Here is a 20,158-nt window from a genome sequence, read left to right on the forward strand (position 1 = left end):
CAATAGCGTTTCTGTCATTCAATTTTCCGTATGAGCCCTGGCCACCACCACTCTCGCGTCGGCACACCAGCTGATGTTGTCTCTACTTAAAAGTATCGTTCATCATGCAGCACCAAGCAGGGGTATCGCCCAGAACCTGTCCTCAACACTACCGTACGTCACACCAACAACTGAAATAGATAAATCACAATATCATTTCAGCCAAAAGCTCAACAGCACCAAACCTACTCGGGTCTCATTGACAGAACACGGCTCCTTCACACCACGAAGAGGGAACTGGACCGACCCCTTAATCGGCCACAAAAGGGTTCAGTAGGTCATACTACCTACCACAATCTGTTCTAGTCCACTAGCATAACTGATGAGGTCATCCCTACACCGAAACCGTTTTCCTGGCAGACTCAAGCCCTGCTTCTCATTTTCCGACCTTGAATGACCACAGCAAGTCACTCAAGCGCACACCCTATATTCCAGGAATTTCCCTTGACGACCACACTAGTCAGGACTGGGGCCTCACCACCACCACGGGTGACGTCACAAGGGACACCTTATGCCACACCAATAGGGTGGTGATGTCAAGACATCAGGACACACCAACGATACTTTTTCTGATCTGACACAATGTCAGTCACAACGGTCTTACCCTTTGGACAAGCAGCATCAAACACCCATTCTCACAGATCATGATCAATACCATGTGGACGACAACTGCTGGTTTGTCCAGGGACCACATTCCCCAAGTGATGTATGGGCCTGTTTGCCTATTGTTATATAATATTAATAAGGTTACTTTCAAACAGTACTGTAGTGTTACAGTTTTCCCGCCAAACTCAAGGCCACATCTTGTATAATGCTTTATCCTGATTGGTCAGTTTCGCTACGTCTCGTCAGGGTATAAAAACCCGCCCGCGCTTCTGCGCAGTCTCTCTTTCTTAGTTTTACCAGATCTCTCTCGCGTGTGCACGAGGAGACTGGCTGACGATAGCACGTTTTGTCAAGTCGAAGTTTGTCAATAAATTCATGATCAAATACTCGGGACATTCGTTTTACCGTGGTTTATTCCATAGAAGGATGCAGGACGTTTGTCAAATACTTCGGGAGGCAAATAAGTAGTTTCAACTAGGCCACGGAGGATTCAGAATATAACATGGCGACCTTCCCAGTCAGAATGGACAATTGCAACACGTGCGTTGTTCTTCTCCCGAATTTTCCATACCATTTGATTGAACCTTTAATCATCTAAACTCCGTGTGCTATTCGTCTACAACTCCGTGTGCTATTCTGCTGATACGAACGTTCTATATTCGTCATATTTTTGTCTCGTGCGAACTTTTCTACTTCGTGCAATTTTCCGGATTTGTTTACATTTGTGTGCACATTTACCTATGCCTCCAATGCATTGACCGTACTGTACATTGACTGTACATTGTGGATCGATAATCAGATATAATCGTGAAATCCCTAGATTTATCTTTGTAAGGTGACTCAACAGAGCCGTCAACACCTCTGTCCTGCCTACATCGTCTATCTTTGGATACCTGTCGTCAGTGTCGATGTTCAACCATTCAATCAGCCCTGCAGTAAGTCGTGATGTGATGTGATTGTGAAGACGAAGTGATTCTAAAAACCCCCCTGTGTCTGTGATGCCCTAACTAGTTTCAACTGAACTCTTTAAGTGACTTTAAGTGACTTTGAACTGTGAACTTTTCATTCTCCGGATTATCTAAAGACATTTGCCATTGGTCCGACTTCGTACTCGTAATATTAACTGTATTTAACAATCACAACATTCATCCATTGAGACATGTTTTAAAATGTTTTAATCTAAACTCTTTCTAATCCATTCCCCTTTCAGGACGCCTGACAACATCTGACTGACCCATGGCATTCCCCATTGCATTGCAGATCACTATTAACTTTTGCTTCCCAGATATTATGATTTTTGCTTCCACATAAATAATCCGCTTGATTCCAGTACCCCATGTAGCTTTCAACCTATATCAACAACTCAATTTATCTAACATAGTGTAGACAGTTAGCTTGCAGTAAATATTATTCCAGTAGTTTGCAGTAAAATAGACCAGTAAATATTATTCCAGTAGTTTGCAGTAAAATAGTAAGACCCTTCACTCGTACAGGTACACGTCATTGTACACTGACCCCATCTCTACATAGCTAGCTAGATTTAGATTACATTATTATTATTATATAGCTCACAATGGCCGGACAACTACGTCCCACAGATTTTCTGCCTAAACCATTCACAGGCGAAATCATTGACTATGACATTTGTCATGCTCACTACTTATCATTTTATGACTTCCTGTTGGCTCATGATTTAGATGACCCTCAAAATGTAGCCCAAGTTGCCCATATAAACACCCTCTTCAAAACCACTTTAGTAGGTAAAGCCCGTCTCTGGGCAGAGGGCAAAGTTTTTGCTACCCTTAATGAGATCAGAGATCAGTTTTTACAGCGTTTTAGCCCATCCCACTCAAACTTTGGTAATGTAAAATACTTTCACAGTCTCGTCCACACCGCTGGTGAATCGGCTGAGCAAACCCTCAATAAAATACGATTGGCAGCCCAACGTATCGGTTATGGCAACCAGCAAGTGCGAGATAAATTTCTCCAGGTTCTCCCTTCGCAGTGTCAGGCTGCTGTTATAATGTCTTCCCCGGCAGACGCCAATGCTGCTGTACTCGCCGCAAGGGCCCAACAGTTCTTCGATTTTTCCCCTAGTTTTGATGGTTCTCAGTCTGTTTCCGACACCAGGCAGGTTACTTTTCAACCTACGGACCAAGTCCATGTCGCTCAGTCATCCATGGCTTCAGAGCCTAGCAATAATGCTTTTGCTGCTCAAGCACAAGTGTTGTCTGACCTCTCATATCAGGTTTCCAGGATTCAAGACGATCTGAAGTCGCTTAGACTTGACTCCAGTCGTGACTCGGTCCATTTCACTCAACAAAGTCAGGGTCAGGGTGAACACCGCCCCAGGTCTCCACACCCATCTTCACGCCGATCTCATTCTGGTAGTAGAGATCGTTACAACAACCGTAGTGGAAGCCGCCCCCGTGATTTCCGTGATTCTTATCGTTCACCTAGGCGATCTCAGTTGACTTGTCATTTTTGTCACAAACCCAATCACAAGTGGCGTGATTGTTTTACGTATAAACGATTGCAACGTGAGGGTAAGAACCCTGCTTATTATCCACATCGCCCGGCCTCCGGTCCTCAGTTTCACTCTCAGTATCCAAGCCAGCCTCACTCTCATTATCCAGGCCAGTTTGACAGCTATGGTTCTCGTGATCAGCAACATGCTCAGTCCTATCCATTCCAAGCTCAGTCTCAGTACTCGAGCCAGCCTCCACATCCTAGGCAGCGTCAGGATTTTCAATAGAGGGTCGTCCCGCCGGCCAGCAACCGGGAGCGCCCCCCTTTGACTATCCTCCTTCTAGTTCTAGTTTGAATCATCACTGTGTTTATGAAAATGACGCTATATATCCTTCTGGACATCCTGATACCAATCCAGAATCTCAGTATTTGGGTAACGAACCCGTAGAAATACAGTTAACTAGCAAAAATTATTGCAAAGGTTATTTACCAAATGGCCAAGGTCTTGTTTGTCTCTTTGATTCTGGTGCAACTCAAAGCTTGATTGGTCTAGGGTCAGTCACTGACTCTCCCTATCTATCTAAATTACCTAAGATAGATATCACCCCTGTTCGCTTTCGGATTGGAAATGGCGAGTATCTTTATGCTAAGCAGGCTATCAAACCTGACGTCAAATTTCAGGGCCATTCTTTCCAGTTATTTACCATCATTGCTGAAAACTTCTCAGGTCCTGATATTCTGTTGGGTACATCCACTCTCAAGGAATTGAAAGGCTCGTTAGATTTCATCACCAACACTTTCAAGGCGAGGCCAAAGAAAGCTTGGTTCACTCCCACCAAGCCTATGGTAATCAAACCTCAACATGTGGAACTCATCCATGTGAGAGGTAGGCTTCCCAAGCACATGAAAAATGCTGCTGTGTTATTGAAACCTACCCCGTCTCTGGCTAAGTTTTGTCCATCTACTACGCTTTCCAAGTTCAGGCATGGCATTGCTCCATTGAGGATCTGTAATCATTCTAAGAGGCCTCTGTACCTCAAGCCAGATAAACCTGTGGCATGTACTGATCTAGCTGATTTTATTCATGTCACTCAGCAGCTCCCCAGTGAGCTTCTCACCGCTCCAGTCAAGCCAAGTCAAGCTCGACCTCCTGTGTCTGATCTCCAGGCTCACAACTTGAAAGCATACCCTCATCTCACTCCTGATGACCCAGACTCTCACCTTTCCACTGGTCACATCATTAGGAGAGATATCAAACTTGATAATAGTATCCTCAACCCAAGTCAGCGGCAGGATTTCTATAAGCTTATTGAACAGAATCATGAAGCTTTTAGTTTGTATGGTGAAGTTGGTACTTGCCCAGATTTTGAGGTGGATATTCATCTGACAGACACCAGTCCATTCTATATTCGGCCCTACCCTGTAGCTGATGAAAACAAGCCTCTTATTGATAAGGAACTCACCAAGTTGGCAAAACTAGGTATCTTGCAGCAAGGTCACACTCCCTACACCAGTCCTGTTCTCTTGGTCAAGAAGCGAGATTCCACTGAGAAAAGATGTGTAGCTGATCTCAGGTTTCTCAACAACCGCTGTGTCAATGCCAACAGTGACGTCGTCACTGTCCAAGACATCTTGCAAAAGCTTGGTAAATCCAGTTGTAAGGTGCTCAGTGTTATTGACCTGAAGAGTGCTTTCCATTGTCTGTCTTTGTCACCCAAGGCTCAAGCCTATACAGGAATCAGCTCCTATCGAGGCGGGCCTACTTACTATCATAAGAAGCTCCCCATGGGACTCAAGATTTCGACGTCTGTTTTCTCTCAAAAGATCAACGACATTCTGTCGAAAATACCCGACTCTGATTCTTTCTGTCAAGCTGTCCATGATGACATTCTGATCTTCAGCCAGAGTCTTGCTGATCACAACAAGCACTTGCGTCTCATATTTCAGGCATTGAGCAACCATGGTCTTAAGATTTCACCCAAGAAGTGTAAATTCTTCCAATCTCGTGTTATCTATCTTGGGCATGTGATCTCTGTTTCTCCTGATGGTCGTGTACAGATAACTGCTTTAAATGACAGATGTCTTGCCATTCAGAAAATGAAAGCACCCACCAATGCACGTGGTGTGCGTCGCTTCATTGGCGCAGTAATGTATCTCAGCTCTTTCTTGCCTAAATTACAGTCATTGCTCGCTCCTTTGCATCAATTGACCAGAAAGAATGAACCCTTTTCCTGGCAATCTCGTCATGAGGAAGCCTTTCAAGCAATCAAACTATCGCTGACTCAGCCCCCTGTTTTGTGTGCTCCTACTGGCAAAGGCCAGCTCAGACTCTATAGTGACACATCTCGTGTAGCTACTGGTTCATACTTGGCTGAGTATATTGATGGGAAGGAATACATCATCGCATATTACTCCAAGAGGCTCCCCCCAGCAGCGAAGAACTACTCGGTCAGCGAGTTGGAGCTGATGGGCATATACTTGAATGTCTCAGCTTTCCGCTACATGCTCTTGGCTAGAAATTTTCAGATCTTCTGTGATCACAGTGCTTTGGTTCAGATTTTTCGAAGCAAGCGTCAACCACCCACTACTCGCATTCAAAAGCTACTTGAGCGTCTTTCTGAATATAGTTTTCAATTGGCCTACATCAAAGGCACAGATCTTGTATTGTCTGATTTCTTGTCCAGAGCTCCTGTGGACGATGATAAGGAATTTGATCGGATTCTCCCAATAGCATTCTCTGTTGAAGCTGTCTATGAATTGGAATCATTAGCTGACACTGTCACTCATGATTGTTTCTATAATTTGCCAGCTCCTGAGAAGATTGTTACCCGCGCATATGCTAGGCAAATGCGCATTCCGGTTCAACCTCTCTACAAACCTAGGCCACAACCAAAACCTAGGTCCAGGAATAATGTCACACCCTCTTCTCAGCCTGTGCTGCCACCACCCCCTGTGGGCGAACCAGTTCAGCCATGTGCTGAGAGGGCTCCACCTATTATAACACCACGATCCAGTCTAGTGCCAGTTCAGTCAGTCATGGCTCCGGCATTGCCCATGCCAGTTATTCCATTCATTCCGCCCAAGACTAATTCTGCTCAAGCCAGGGAGGCTACTGAGCCTCGGTTAGTTGATTCTGTTGATAGGTCTCCAAGCTCACAAACTGTTGAAGAGTTTTCAGATGATATATCAGATCTCTTGAAAAAGCCTCAGCCTTTGATTCCTCAGATTGATGTAATGCAAACACGTCATGTTCCAAACCAGGTTTCTTTGAACAAAGTACTCAAGATCATCAAGCGGAGAGTCATCCGGGATTTCAATCTCCCTGTTGAGTCTCAGCAATTCGCTTTGGCTCAACAAACCTCTCCCCACTTCAAGGCGATCTATGACTATTTGGCCTATGATATAATCCCGGCCGAAAAGAAGGCTGCCAGAATCGTTATAATCAAATCTGAGCAGTACATCCTGTGTAATGGTATTTTATTTCGGATCTTCTTTCCTTCCAACTCGGATGATTTCTGCTTACAACTCGCCGTACCTGAAAAGTACATAGACACTATCATAGGTCTTCACCACGGTTCTGGTTTACTAGGCCATGGCGGCTGCACCAGAACATATCTGACGGTTAGGAAAAACTATCACTTCCCCGCTATGTTTCAGCGTATAGTGGCATACATTCAATCCTGCAATCGTTGTCAGGAAATCAAGGGCAAGCGCGACACAGCTCGAACATTTCATGAGCGAATCATTGCCACCTTTGAGCCATTTAGCACCGTCAGCTTGGATTTCAAATCCATGCCTACATCTCCATGTAATTACCGCCATATCATGATTGTCACATGCTCCATGACACGGTTTGTAGTTGCTGTACCTCTACGCACTCTGGATGCCCCTACTGTCTGTGAAGCACTCATTCAAAAGGTCATTACCCTGTTCGGCGTGCCATCAGTAATAATTTCTGATGCTGCAGCCTCCTTGACGGGTCATCTCGTTGAACTACTCTGCTCTACTCTTGGTATTCAGCAAAAATTCATTTCTGTTGGTAACCATGGTAGCTTGCCTGCTGAGAGGCAAATCAGGTCTATCGCTGACCTCATCCGAGCAAATTTGACACCCTACGGTACATCATGGACCCAGTTTGTCTCCACTGCAGTATATACTTACAATTCATTCTCTAGTGCTCATCTTGGTGGCTACTCTCCTTTCTATCTCTTGTTTCTGCGCGAGCCTGCCGATTTGACAAGTTTACAGTTCAAACCCAGTCTTGGTCTCTCGCGTTCTCATGCTGAATATGTCCAGCATCTTCAACAAAAGTTTCAGAATGCTTCCAAGTGCATGCTCCAGTTGCAAGAGCATCACCAACTTGCCCAGAATGCCAAACTTGCAAACAAACTGCAAAAGAACCCCATCTATGCAGAAGGCCAGCTAGTCTATCTGCACAAACCCAATACCACTGGCATGACAGCCAACTCCAGAAAGTTCAAGACCCTCTGGGTTGGCCCGTTTGTAATCCACCAGGCTTTGGATAGAACCCACTATATATTAGCAGACTTCAAGGGTAATATCATTCCGGATATATTCAATTTTGCCCGTCTAAAACCCGCCTACTTGAGGGCCACTGGTGAGAAGAATGTGCAGGATCTTGACCGTCTGCAACACTTGCTTCGCACCACAGTTCACTCTGAACAGCCCTCTGTTCACCATTTCATTGATGAGAAGGGTGCTCTCTGTGAACCAACCTCTGTGGATGGTTCCTCTTATCTTCATCCCCATAATTCTATAGATGGTCAGTGCTACAGTCTCGAAGCACATGCTAGTTATCAATCTATGAATGATGGCCTCTTGGCCCCCTCATTGTTGACGCCCTGGCAAAGGAAGAAGCAGGCTGCGTTGCTTGTCAACAGCCCTTCTGAGTCTGATATGACATGGATCAAGAAGGCTCGTTTTCAGTGTGGTAGACTTCAGCTTCTGTTGTCTGTACCATTTGGTTCCTCCAGTTTTTGCTATTGGTGGTCTCCTCTCTTTGATTCCCAGTGTTCTGCATTAGTCAACTCTGTGTTAAACGCCAAGGATATACCATGCACTGGTTCAGCTTCTAAACACTTGGTCAAAGTATGCAAGAGAAATGAGAAGCGCCAGTCTGTCTGAGCGTTTGCTCTTTTACTAAGTGATCCCAAGAAGGGATAAGTCTATTGTACATTCATTGGTGTTCAAAGTATCGAAGTGTTTCTTCTGTTTTCGGCCTTGGCACTTTCACATTATATTGTTAGTTCTGTCTAACAAAGTATCTCAAAGTATCAGTAGTGAAGTAAGACGCTCACACCAGTGAGCCAATGATAAGGTTACTTGCGTCAAACTAATAAAAGTAGCGGAACCAGAGCACCCAAATCTCTAAAAACACCTAACAATTTGTCTGCATGTGTTGTACCAACAACATGCATTGACGGATTTTGTCAACACACCTGTACTCAGCTGTGTTTATGTTTTGTACACATGCATTATTGTGTACACTGCATAGCAGGTTTTGTTTACATCATGTGACCTTTTTGTTTACATCATGTGACTTTTGATGACTTGGTACACTCACTAAGCCACCATCGCATTTCACTGGATGTTTTTGGGTATTCTGTTTCCATGTATAATATTATGATCACCACGATCACTGTAGATAATTAAGTTGCATTTCAAATTTTTTTTCTATACTTCTGTCAGAAAATTTTACTTTTGTACTCGTAGTATTTTTCACACCAAGTTTTGTCATGAGTCTTTGGACTCTAAAATTTTATGACCACTACAGATAATTGGCTCTCACAAGTGACTGCTGTGATGAGGCCTCGTCATTAGCACTCATTACTTGTGGTTTTACCGGTATTTACTGCAGATTTGATCTCTGCGTACTTGGTTGTTGGCCAACATCATCATCTTACAACTTTACTCAAAATCTTTTGGCCATTATCTGATGTAGTGTTACTCAACTGTGTGTAGTACTTCTCATCTGTGTTGGTAGCCATTTTGCTGGCATGGCTGCCCACAAATTGTGTGTTTCTTTGACAGAAGATTTTTTTTTTCTCTCAAAATTTGAAGTGCAGCCTCCGTGTTCATGTTAATTAATTGTTTGTCTATTGTGTGTTTATTAGTCTCAATCGGTGAATCGAGTGTATTGTTCTTCAGTACGTTACTGTTGTGTAACTGTAATGATGCTGGATTCATTTCAGCTAAAAAGCTTTTATTATCAGATATAATCAACTTTGCAGATAACTTACTTTTGATTAAATTTAACTTTGTACACTCGATGTACCCATATCCCTATCAGAATTACTATGTATAATTAGGCAAGTCAAGCCAAGTTTTAATCAAAATATTTTCACTGCGTCAAAATATTTTTCTCAACTCTGCGGGATGTTATATAATATTAATAAGGTTACTTTCAAACAGTACTGTAGTGTTACAGTTTTCCCGCCAAACTCAAGGCCACATCTTGTATAATGCTTTATCCTGATTGGTCAGTTTCGCTACGTCTCGTCAGGGTATAAAAACCCGCCCGCGCTTCTGCGCAGTCTCTCTTTCTTAGTTTTACCAGATCTCTCTCGCGTGTGCACGAGGAGACTGGCTGACGATAGCACGTTTTGTCAAGTCGAAGTTTGTCAATAAATTCATGATCAAATACTCGGGACATTCGTTTTACCGTGGTTTATTCCATAGAAGGATGCAGGACGTTTGTCAAATACTTCGGGAGGCAAATAAGTAGTTTCAACTAGGCCACGGAGGATTCAGAATATAACACTATAATGTGCAAGTCTGAGGAGTCATGCTTTCTCTCATCTTGGTCAGACAACGCTGTCAGTCTGAACCTGGTTGTGATTGTGACTGTGTGTGTATTGTAACTGTCCTGCAGTGGTAGTCGGAGACAACTGGCAGCCAAAGTTATGTTTTGCCAATTGGCCTTGTCCCGAGCATGTTGCCTGAGGTTGTATAGCTGTCCCACTGATCAAAGTGACCGAGCCTGGCTAAGGTCATCAGGTATGTTATCCAGAAGGTTGGTAAAGTGTCATCCATGTCCTGATTTGTGAGCCTGTTAAAGTCCAGGGCTTTCTGAGCAGGTGTGTCAGGGTCCATATAGTTGTCTCCTGTGTCAAATCTCCTTGTTCATAGGACCACATACAGTGTAGGAACACATATAGGGTGACCCAAATACTGTGTCAAATTCACCATTATAGCTGCATGTATTAACATATCTGACCTTCCCATAAGGATCTGTCTCAGAGGACACAGGTAGCTCCCAAGTAATGCATCAAAACCAGAACAAATGGGACAACGATTGTCCTACCGGAAGGACAAGGACAGTATGAAACAGCACTTGGAGACAGCGTTGTATACCTATGACTGTCTCTGGCATGTGTCATCCAGTGCTAAAAGAACAGGGTTGTTTCCATCACTGGGTTAGGATGGGGACAGACATGGACAGGTATACCTGCCCATACGGGTAGAGATGAAGAGTAGGGATAAGGTACAACACAATAAGTCTGATTGGTGAATCGTTTTGTGTCCTTCAAGAGTGTGCATCTGATCATAAGAGGCCTGTCTCATTCATACTAAAGGGACAAAGAGAAAGGGTTGTATACCCAGGTGGTGCTGTTGCCTGGAGGGCGGGCGTCCTTGTATGACCTGGGAGTGATTGTCACCTCACATATCTGGGACAAGTGTCTTTGGGAAGGATTCACAACTTGGATGAGACTGTCCTCACTTGAGTGTTGTCCCAGGACCTGAGGGACCGAGTTTTTATTGAGAAGAGACTCCATGTCACCTGTTAGTGACCCAGAATTCATAAAAAAACAAAGCAATAATCGACATATCTTTCTACTTTTATTGGTTATTCTAAATGTGTCTTGATCACATTAATGACCTGTCGCAACGTTGTGGAAGCAATAGTCTTGTACATCAAAGCAAATGACAAAATAATAATACACATTAACATATCATGGAGTTAACTGGGAAAGCAACTGGTTTAACTTATCAAGATGGCAACAACCAGCACCACTACGGGTCCTAAATACAAATGTGACCTGTAACACTATCTTAATAGTGTTTTGGAAACAATTATTGATCAAAGGCATAATAACCATTGCACATGTTTCTGTGACTTAGTTTGTGTGGGGTGTGGGTCTACTTGTGTATGCATGTGAGCATGTGTGCCTGCATCATGTTTGTGTGGTGTGTCAGTATGTGGTATGTGGTATGTGGTATGTGGTATGTGTGAGTGCATCCATGCACATGTGTGCGTGCATGTTTTGTGTCCAATTCATAGTTTAGTTTATGGAAGTGTTCTGGATGGAGTGCAGTGTGAGGTGGTAAAGTGTATTTACTGGCTATCACAATGTTTTTAAAATGGCTGCTGATGCAATGTGGGCCTACATGGCTCTGATATTGAGAAAGTACAACATCATTTGAACTCCCAACATGTGTGATTGCATAGGTGATACATAATCGTACATATTGTAATTTTAACTGACAATTGTCTGTTTTGTGTGTGCAATGAGCAAAGAATCCATTTCACATTTGCTGATATAATAAAGCACCAAAGACCAACAGCATTTGCATTCAATACATTCTGACAGGACGAATCTATCAGTTTTCTTTTCTAAAAGTCTTGTCAAACCTGACACCTAACATATAAGTAGATATGCAAGCCAATAAGTAACTACTCTCCCGAGGCACTGGTTATAGTCAGATACAAGACTCTGTACATGGCCAATCTTTAGTCGAGAGCTCCATCTCTAAGCTGCATGGCAGTTGATACCAATCTTTGGCTTAATCTACACAACATCCCTGGTAGAGTCGGATACAAGTCCCTGTACCAACCTATTGGTACATTATACAGTTTAAAGAATCCAAATCCAAGATACAGAGCCCAGTTATCGGGGGGGGCAGTTAATGCCAATTGTGAGCCTAATGTATGCAGCATCCCTGAAGTCCACTGTATGACAGGACCAGGTCACATGTCTTCAGGAGATCCTGGCTATGGGTACAGGCCCCTGATTTCTCCTCCTGTCAAGAATCCTTCGTGAGCTTCAGGATCATGTTGGACACTAGAGCATTCCATCCCGTGTTGTGACTTAAATACAAGACATGAGAAATTTAACATCTTATGATGAAGAGCAGAAGTCTGAGGCATCTCTACTCTCTCACATCACATTAGTGTTAATGGAATATTTTCATCACTAAGTCAAACCATACAAACTTCTCGAATTATGCATATTAGTCACCTTGCCTGTGGTCCCCCTCTAAGACAAAGTACTTACCTAGCACCACACCCACGGCCAGTGTCTCCATCATAATTCTCATAGAAAAGGACCAGATCCCTCCAAACAGGGTCAGTGGCATATTTCTCTGCGTTACCTACAAGGGGCAAAACATCTGTACAACTTGAAGATATTTGTTCACATCACAACAGGTTGCATTGGCATAGTCAAACCAGATAAGAAAATCTACTCCGATATTTTCAGCCGTAGGGTCAGGTTTAGGTTTAGGAGCCTTGATAAGCTGTTGATTTAGTTCTTTCAGTTGTTCTAAATCTCTTACAGTACAACTCTCTCAGGTACATAACTTAGAAACATGGAAAACATTAAGATCATACTCTGTCTTAGCATCGACCTCAGATCCATTACAGTAGTGTGCTAGCCAGTGACAAACCCACAGAACTTTGCAACTCTGGCAAGATTTCAATATCAACCTACCGTGGCAAGGTCTTTTTCCACTTGAATCTGGTAGAAACAAGTTGACGTTCCTCTGCGTCAGATCAGTGGCTATCTGTTGGAGGTTCATCACCTGACCAGTGCCAGTGGGATACTCAATGGTGAATTTGTCCCCGAGGAAATCATGTAGTGTTTCTAATGACTCTATTATCAGGTAGTTCACTGAAATAAAACATTGGCTATTATTCAAAGGAACGCTTTTTTACAATCAGTAGATACTGGCCTACCTCATACCTGTCTGTAAAAGTCTTGGATGCCCATTTATGGTCTCTGAAGTCAAATGGGCATTTTATGACTCATGCCATATTCTCTTAAAAAAGCATTATATACTTACTGCAGAGCCATACAGGTCCTCTCCAGTTGCTATTTCCACCGTAGAAGTCTGACGTCGATTCAGCAGCTTCATACATCACTTTAACCCTACGCCTCTTCTCAAGCCTCATCATAAACGGACAGGTTTTATGATGTTTTGACAATGATCTGATTCCGTGCGGCGACAACAGCTCCTCCTCGTTGAGCATGTAGGACAGAATCTTCTTAATCTGCTCTATGCTTGGAATGGTCAGAAGTGTTTTGCCATTGCACTGATAGGACTGAAATAATCAAGGGTCAGAGACTTGTACTCAGTTTGCCGCTTGGGAACTCTTCATAGAAATCACTTCAAACATGGGAGGATGTGTGTTTTTTAGTGCAAAATGTGTATATTTGACACAGGTTGATCAAAGAGATATGCGTTGATCAACTACACTGGATATGAGGAGCCGCTTGGTTGACACTGCCAGTTACCACGCAATCCCAGAGAGAACCCAGGATTGTATGACTGGATGAACCAGTGCGGCTTTCAAAGCTGTGCTCCCTTGTACTGGCGTGTCTATGCCAGGGCAAGTAAAAGATCCCACAAAGATGCACTGTAGCCTACCGTACAGTGGCTACGATCGCTCCATTGAGAATCTTTGCCCGACCACTCACCTGCATATTCATGGATGCCTCCTTGAGAGCCTCACACACCGCTGCAGGATCGTTCTGATCATGATGAGTGAAGGCTGCAACCTGGGCCTCAAGGCAAGAATGGGTGTTGAGCATCGTACCTAGTCGATGACAGAATGTCGGGCAATGCTCGATGTCTTCCTTGAGGAATATTGCTGTAGAGAACAGTGGGACCAGACCAACCATGGACCGGAGCTTGATATGAGCACTCTTCTTGCCCATCACATATCTGTCATAGTAGAAACTGTCAACTGGATCCCAAAGGCTCTCTGAAATATGATACGAAATTCTTGGTGATTACAAAACCAAGTACATGTAAAGTGGAGAGTAGCTCGAGATTGACTCCTCTCTCCATGGCCGAAGAAGGTGTCACAGGACCAATAAACAAATCTGGTGCTCAACCTCAGTGGCATGCAGCAAATGCTCACTAGAGCTAACCTAGAGTGGGTGCAGAGGAACAGAAACATGGTAATTGCAGAGAGAGACTACAGTTCACATAGCGGTTGGGGGCCACAATAGACCCATTGGAATATGGACGGTTTCAACAAAGTTTGTTTGGACGCTGACCAGTCATGTGTTTCACCTGCATGTCTCCTACCTATTCTGTCTGTGTATCCGTTTATTGCCGCCTTGATGTCGTCAAAGTGCCTCAAGTATGTGAGTGCATAGTCTTCATAATGGGGTGCATCCTTGGCTAGCTCAAGGGACATCTTCATGAGGTAGACAGTAAACAGAGCCATCCATGCAGTGCCATCCACCTAAACAAAATAGGAATCAACCCAAGATTTTGTAATATGGCCAATGGAAGAAATCTGCCAGTTTCTGAGCAGGTGACTTTTGTATTCGTACTCAAGTCAAAATAACCATGAGACAACTTAAATGCTCATAAAGTTCACGCACTTCCGGGCCTCCACACACAGAGTCTCATTCAGCCTCAAAGGTGTTGCAATGTAGCCCAGCATCTTTTGTTCATTATATGCAAAATCTGGTATACACATCACCAACAAACTTGAACTTGGATGATTGGTCTGTTATATGCGAGTATCCAGTCAATGCAAGTCCAACACATACAAGGTTTAATACTATGATAACAATAACAATAATCAACACAATTCATAGTTTGTGCTCGAGAATTTCACACCGGACTGCATACACACCTGATAGAGTTTCCGGAGCTTGGCTGGAGGATGTGACCTATTCAACGGTGCTATGTTGTCAAGGCCCAGGAAGCCACCTCCATACAAGTTACTCTTGTCGATCATCACGACGTTGACCCACCTGCATGAAAGAGAGGGAGGTCACAACAGTGAACCCAAGACACCGCCAAGTTTTTTTATTTTGTGACACTGTGTTTGAGTATAACACAGATTTATGCAGCAAAGACCATGTATTTAGTACGGTGACGTTTTCTAATTCCTTGCAGACTACCTGTTTCTTTTAGATACCCTCATCAGTGACTTTCAATACACCAGGTAGAAGAATTTGTGATCCTTTTACGAGAAAGAAAATAACCATCTAAACTGTTTTTATCGTGAAAACAACTGAATTGCCTTACCATGTAAAGTTAAGCTGAAGCTTATGAAAGCATTTCTCAAGAAAGTCACGGTCTGGTTTTCCAGCTTGCACTGTCGCCTGGAAGATTTTCCAACATGCCCAAACATGGACGGGAGGGTTTGTATCGGCCAGCGCCATCTCATAGGCCGGAATCTGTCCATTTGCCTTCATGTAGCGGTGTGACAGCAACAAGAGAAGCTGAGACTTGGCAAACTCTATGTCGATGACGGAGAAGGCTACAGCATGGAAGGCAAGATCCCATGCTGCAAACTGAAAAACAAGGTCACAATATGATATCTTAGGAAGTCTTTTTTTTTAATTGGTCAATAAATTTGTCTGGATGTCACACCAATCTTGAAAAATTAAAGACCCTTACCCAAGGAAACTCCCATTTATCAGGCATTGATATGATATCCATACACTTCACGTGTTCCCAATCCCAGTTGGTCCTCCAGCGGTGCTTCATCACATCATCAAATGTCATGTACTCGTGCCCTGAAAACAAGAAAATGAAAGATGTACTCGGAAAGATCAGCTCATTGCTCAAACTACCAACTTCGACTCACATGGATCATAAAACGGCAGCTCTCTGCATTGCCAACCTTCTACTTTGGGAACAATGTCACACTGACCCAACTCCAATTATAGCGTAAATGTCACATGCTTGTTGTACACTTCAGACAAAATCCAAAGACATCTGACATTTTTATGTGATTTTATCAACTTAATTTGTGCAGCTGGCTAAAAATATTGCCTTTACCTGTCAGCCAATCCTCCACACAGTAGAAATAGAACTGTTTATTCCACAATAGTCCTGCCAGTGCCTGAATATTCACACTCCTTAACTCCTCCGGAATACTGGCAGGAACAACCTGAAAAAGTGATAACAAAACCCTAATTCACATCCTTCTTCATCTTTAGCGTATGCTCCGCACTTGGAGGAGTGACTCTCCAAGGAGTATTCCACTTCCAAGGCAATATGAGCGTTTTTGCATGCCACTGTGGTTTTGTGTCAATTGGGGAAACTGGCCGAGTGACCCTGACTTTGGCTTCTCAAATCTTCGAAACAATTGGTTTTATTCTACACTGATTCACAAACCAAATACAGTCCTTCCATTTTTTTAGTCATTTTTTAAACAGATACACAATAGCTTACTGTGAATTCTTCTCTGGATTGAACTTTACACAATTAAAAGCTTCAAAGGTATTTTGCAGTGAAAGGGTTAATGAAACATTGGTTACCAGGTTATAGTACTCGGTGGCTTCATTCTTTCTCTTCTCCAAGATATCAGAGAATTGTTCGACGACCAGTGAACCGTTTGATGGTGCTCCAGTTGAAAGTTGGCATCTGATCACGACGGGTACCCCAGGTTCCGTGTGGACTTTATACACAGCGCCACATTTTGTACCACTCTTTTCTGGGGAAACAGCTTCAGTTTCACCTATGATGATGAAAAAGAGAACAAGGCAAAATAAGATTTGAAAGGAGACAATACCCACTTTGGCCAAAGACAGCCTGAGAAGACATCTCCAGTGGAACCTCTCGTATGTGGATACCTATTTATCTAACTATCGGTCTCACACTAAATTGGTGTTCCTATTCATAGATTTCCTTTCTGCTATAGCCTGCAACCATTATACATCACAACAAATACTCATATAACAACTACCTTCAATGATGTATCTATGAAAGGCTTCCTTGGTGTAAGTAGATATATTCTCCTCATCGTAGACATCCTTATAGTTGGTCTCATTCTCGGTGAAGATGATCTCTGGAGAAGACCCATCTGGGGCTTGACCCAGAAGCAAAGTTGAGCAGCCTGGAAACAAATAATTGTAACTAGGGTTGAACATAGATGCTGTTCTTTCCAATCTGTCAATTACCAAGATTACCTATGAAGGATCTTTTATCTCAAAGGACTGAATGAGTAACAAGCAAGGACCTGTGGAAAAACAGTTCAGATTAAGATAATCCGTTGAAGCTGGATCAGGCATACACTGAGGAAACTGCCGTCCAGCATTGTTCGCAAGCTCTGATTTAGAACCCATAGGAGAAGAGAAAAGGAATACCAAGGAACAGCTGGTGACGAGACCTCGAGAGTGACGTGGAGACCATTGGTCACTCTTGGCAAGAACTGGAGAAGATCGCCAGGGACAGATAGGCGATGGATAAAAGTTGTTAGCTGCCAATGGTCTCAGAGAAGCGAAGGGCTATTAAAAGTAAGAAAGTGATTACCAAGATGTCTGTGCTGGCACTCCACTTTGTTGTTTCCTTTCTGCTCCATTTCGGGTTTGATAACATAACCAGCAAAATGTTTTGGCAGCTGCCAAGTGTTCCTAGAAACAGAAAGATATCAACAAATGCAAACTATTTTCCTGCTCTGAAGTGACAACAAATGAGGTCATTTTAACACATGGATTTTTTCCAAAACAAGTCATAACAGTGGTAATAATCATTTGACCACTGCCATTGAAGGGTTACTGCAACACATACCTGAACCAGAGAGAAGGTATCACGTGAAGATCAATCGTTTCAGGGCCTCTATTAGTAATGGTATATTGACACAGAATGTTTGAGGGTCCATCTTTGGCATATTCCACTTCTACGTCCCAGTATCTATCTTCATCAAAAACACCTGCAAGTATGTAGTGCTATGTAGTGTAGTGTAGTGTAATATATTATGTTATGTTATGTTTCCTTGTCTAGAAATCGAATAAAGCCAACTGATTTTTTCTTCGCCAGTTGGAGGAGCTTTAAAGACATATTTGTGAACAGAAATCAAATGGGAATTAGGTACACGGAAAAGTACCGGCAAGTTAAAAAGGTGACAGGGGGATAACCACATAAGCCTGAACCCTGCCTGGGAGGAATCAGACTAGACTAGTTCAGCCTGAAGATTCAAAATACATTCTCACCTGTATTGAATATTTCATACTCAGGGTCAGTGGCTTTTCTTTCAGCGTTACTCTCCCTGAGGCCCTCGTAAGGGAATTGATTGTGAGGATACTTATACAGGGCCTTCATATAGGAGTGGGTTGGCGTGGACATGAGATGGTAGTAGAGCTCCTTCACATCCTCACCATGGTTACCCTGCAAGATCAGCTCAACTTGTGATGCACATCTAAATCTTACTGTGCTAACACAGTGCATGGAGGATTTGAACAGTCAAATTGTTTAAAAAGTTTCTATACTCTGGCAAGTTGTCTTAGATTTTTTCAATACCAGTTACAGTTGCTCTTTCTAAGTGGTGAAACAAGTCATATTCAGATTCTCTTCTCTCATTCTAGTTTAGGGAAACTATATTACTGTATAGTAGGATAAAAGCTCTGTTTAGTTTTGTTATGCCAAGCTTCATCAGTTTTGTTACAGAAATTTGACAGGGTGCATTTATTTTCAGACTTAGAAAAGATTTTTAAAGATTAAACTCTGCACAAACCTCTGGGGAGGTGAGTCCAAATAGTTTCTCTTTGAGCAAGGTATCTTTTCCATTCCAGAGACAGAGTCCAAGGCAAAGATAGCACTGGTCATCACAGACACCAAACAAGGCATCTTCACCCCATCTATATGCCAGCTTGTGAGAATTATCGAACGTTACATATTTCCAGCTGAAATATGGAAATTACAATTTCATTTCTTGCGAAAGAAAGAGCTGTTATTAATTTCGCCTGTCTAAAATTTACAGAATTACAGTAGAACCTTCCTATTGAGGACACCCTTTGGACTGACAAGGAGAAGTGTCCCGATTAGAGAGGTCAGATTGATTGGTAACAACTAAGTCAAGTCCAAAACTAATGTCCTTTAGTTTATTTCTATTTTCCTGAGCCACAAGTAAATACTAACAGTGTAACCTTTTAAGAGTCTCAACTCAAACACAATTCTATACAAGGAACTCACTAGTCACAAATGTAGGATTCTCTTGCGGTTCCCCACTCGCGGTCACCTACGTAAGGACCCCACTGCAACCATTTGGGATCAGTCACAAGACTATCTATCCGCTGGTGTTCATTTTCAAGATCTGCTGAACCATTGCTGGCCATTGGAATATGCAAAACTAAAATAATAAAAAGAGATTACTTCCAAATTCACAAAACAAGTTTTGCAACAGCAAGGGGGGATAATTTCATCCAGATAATGAGATATAGCTGGGACTCCTTTTGTTTTTTAGGATTACTTTATTTACTTCAGTGACGACAGCCTTTAGTCTGAGCCAAATCCTCAGCTTGTTGATGACCTGTATGCGAGTTACTGGATACTGGTAGATGTGGCCTACAGTACATGCCCGCGCCCCGGCCCTGCTTTCATTTATTCAATGATCCAACAACAACATGATTGACTGATTCATTGTGGATCTGCTCTACTCCAGGCTAAACCGAGTTCGGATGCAACACCAAGACGACATGCGCATGTGATCACAACTTATTCTTGACCCCCCCCCCCCTCAAGTTTCAGCCAGACTTGCCCCTGGCCTGACTTTGGCCCTTGCCTTTGGCTTTAGCCTTTGACTTGCCTGCAATGAGTGCAAGTGCAAGTCAAGTGCAAAGCAACTTCAACTCGCCGTGTTGCAAATATGCCCTGCTTTGACTGCTATTATGGCTATGCCTTTCACTGATATGACCTGATGACAACCACAATTGTGGTCAAACGACAGCACTTTTTTTTGGCTGATTCTAAACATCAATTAGTCAAAAACAGAAGCCACAGTAGGGCTTATTTGTTTGACATTTGACAGAAGATTTGACATCTATTTTCAAGT

At 43.0% G+C, this 20,158-nt stretch overlaps 1 protein-coding gene across 1 annotated transcript; it reads right to left on the reverse strand.

Moving 5' to 3' along the window:
- Positions 1–10,965: 10,965 nt before the first annotated feature.
- On the reverse strand, positions 10,966–19,804 carry LOC135482436 (uncharacterized). Its single transcript, XM_064762423.1, has 17 exons — positions 19,300–19,804; positions 18,842–19,010; positions 18,321–18,495; positions 17,899–18,040; positions 17,641–17,741; positions 17,075–17,224; positions 16,647–16,846; positions 16,165–16,276; positions 15,781–15,899; positions 15,406–15,674; positions 15,008–15,128; positions 14,449–14,608; positions 13,833–14,119; positions 13,198–13,456; positions 12,846–13,025; positions 12,411–12,507; positions 10,966–12,223 (listed from the first exon to the last, which is right to left on the reverse strand). The coding sequence occupies exons 1-17, from the start codon at positions 19,440–19,442 to the stop codon at positions 12,160–12,162; spliced, it is 2,748 nt and encodes a 915-aa protein (XP_064618493.1). The 5' UTR covers positions 19,443–19,804; the 3' UTR covers positions 10,966–12,159.
- Between the last annotated feature and the right edge of the window lie 354 nt (positions 19,805–20,158).

Source organism: Lineus longissimus, chromosome 2 (genome assembly GCF_910592395.1).
Source record: "Lineus longissimus chromosome 2, tnLinLong1.2, whole genome shotgun sequence".
Taxonomy (NCBI): domain Eukaryota; kingdom Metazoa; phylum Nemertea; class Pilidiophora; order Heteronemertea; family Lineidae; genus Lineus; species Lineus longissimus.

What these genes read in the sequence shown, in the direction of transcription:
- LOC135482436 (XM_064762423.1), bottom strand. Translation starts at nt 19,442, where the DNA reads ATGGCCAGCAATGGTTCAGCAGATCTTGAAAATGAACACCAGCGGATA. An exon ending in GTGCCAGCACAGACATCTTG is followed by an intron (nt 17,225 to 17,640) that starts GTAATCACTTTC and finishes ATTTGTTTCCAG; the next exon opens with GCTGCTCAACTTTGCTTCTG. An exon ending in TGGAAAAAGACCTTGCCACG is followed by an intron (nt 12,508 to 12,845) that starts GTAGGTTGATAT and finishes TGCCCCTTGTAG; the next exon opens with GTAACGCAGAGAAATATGCC.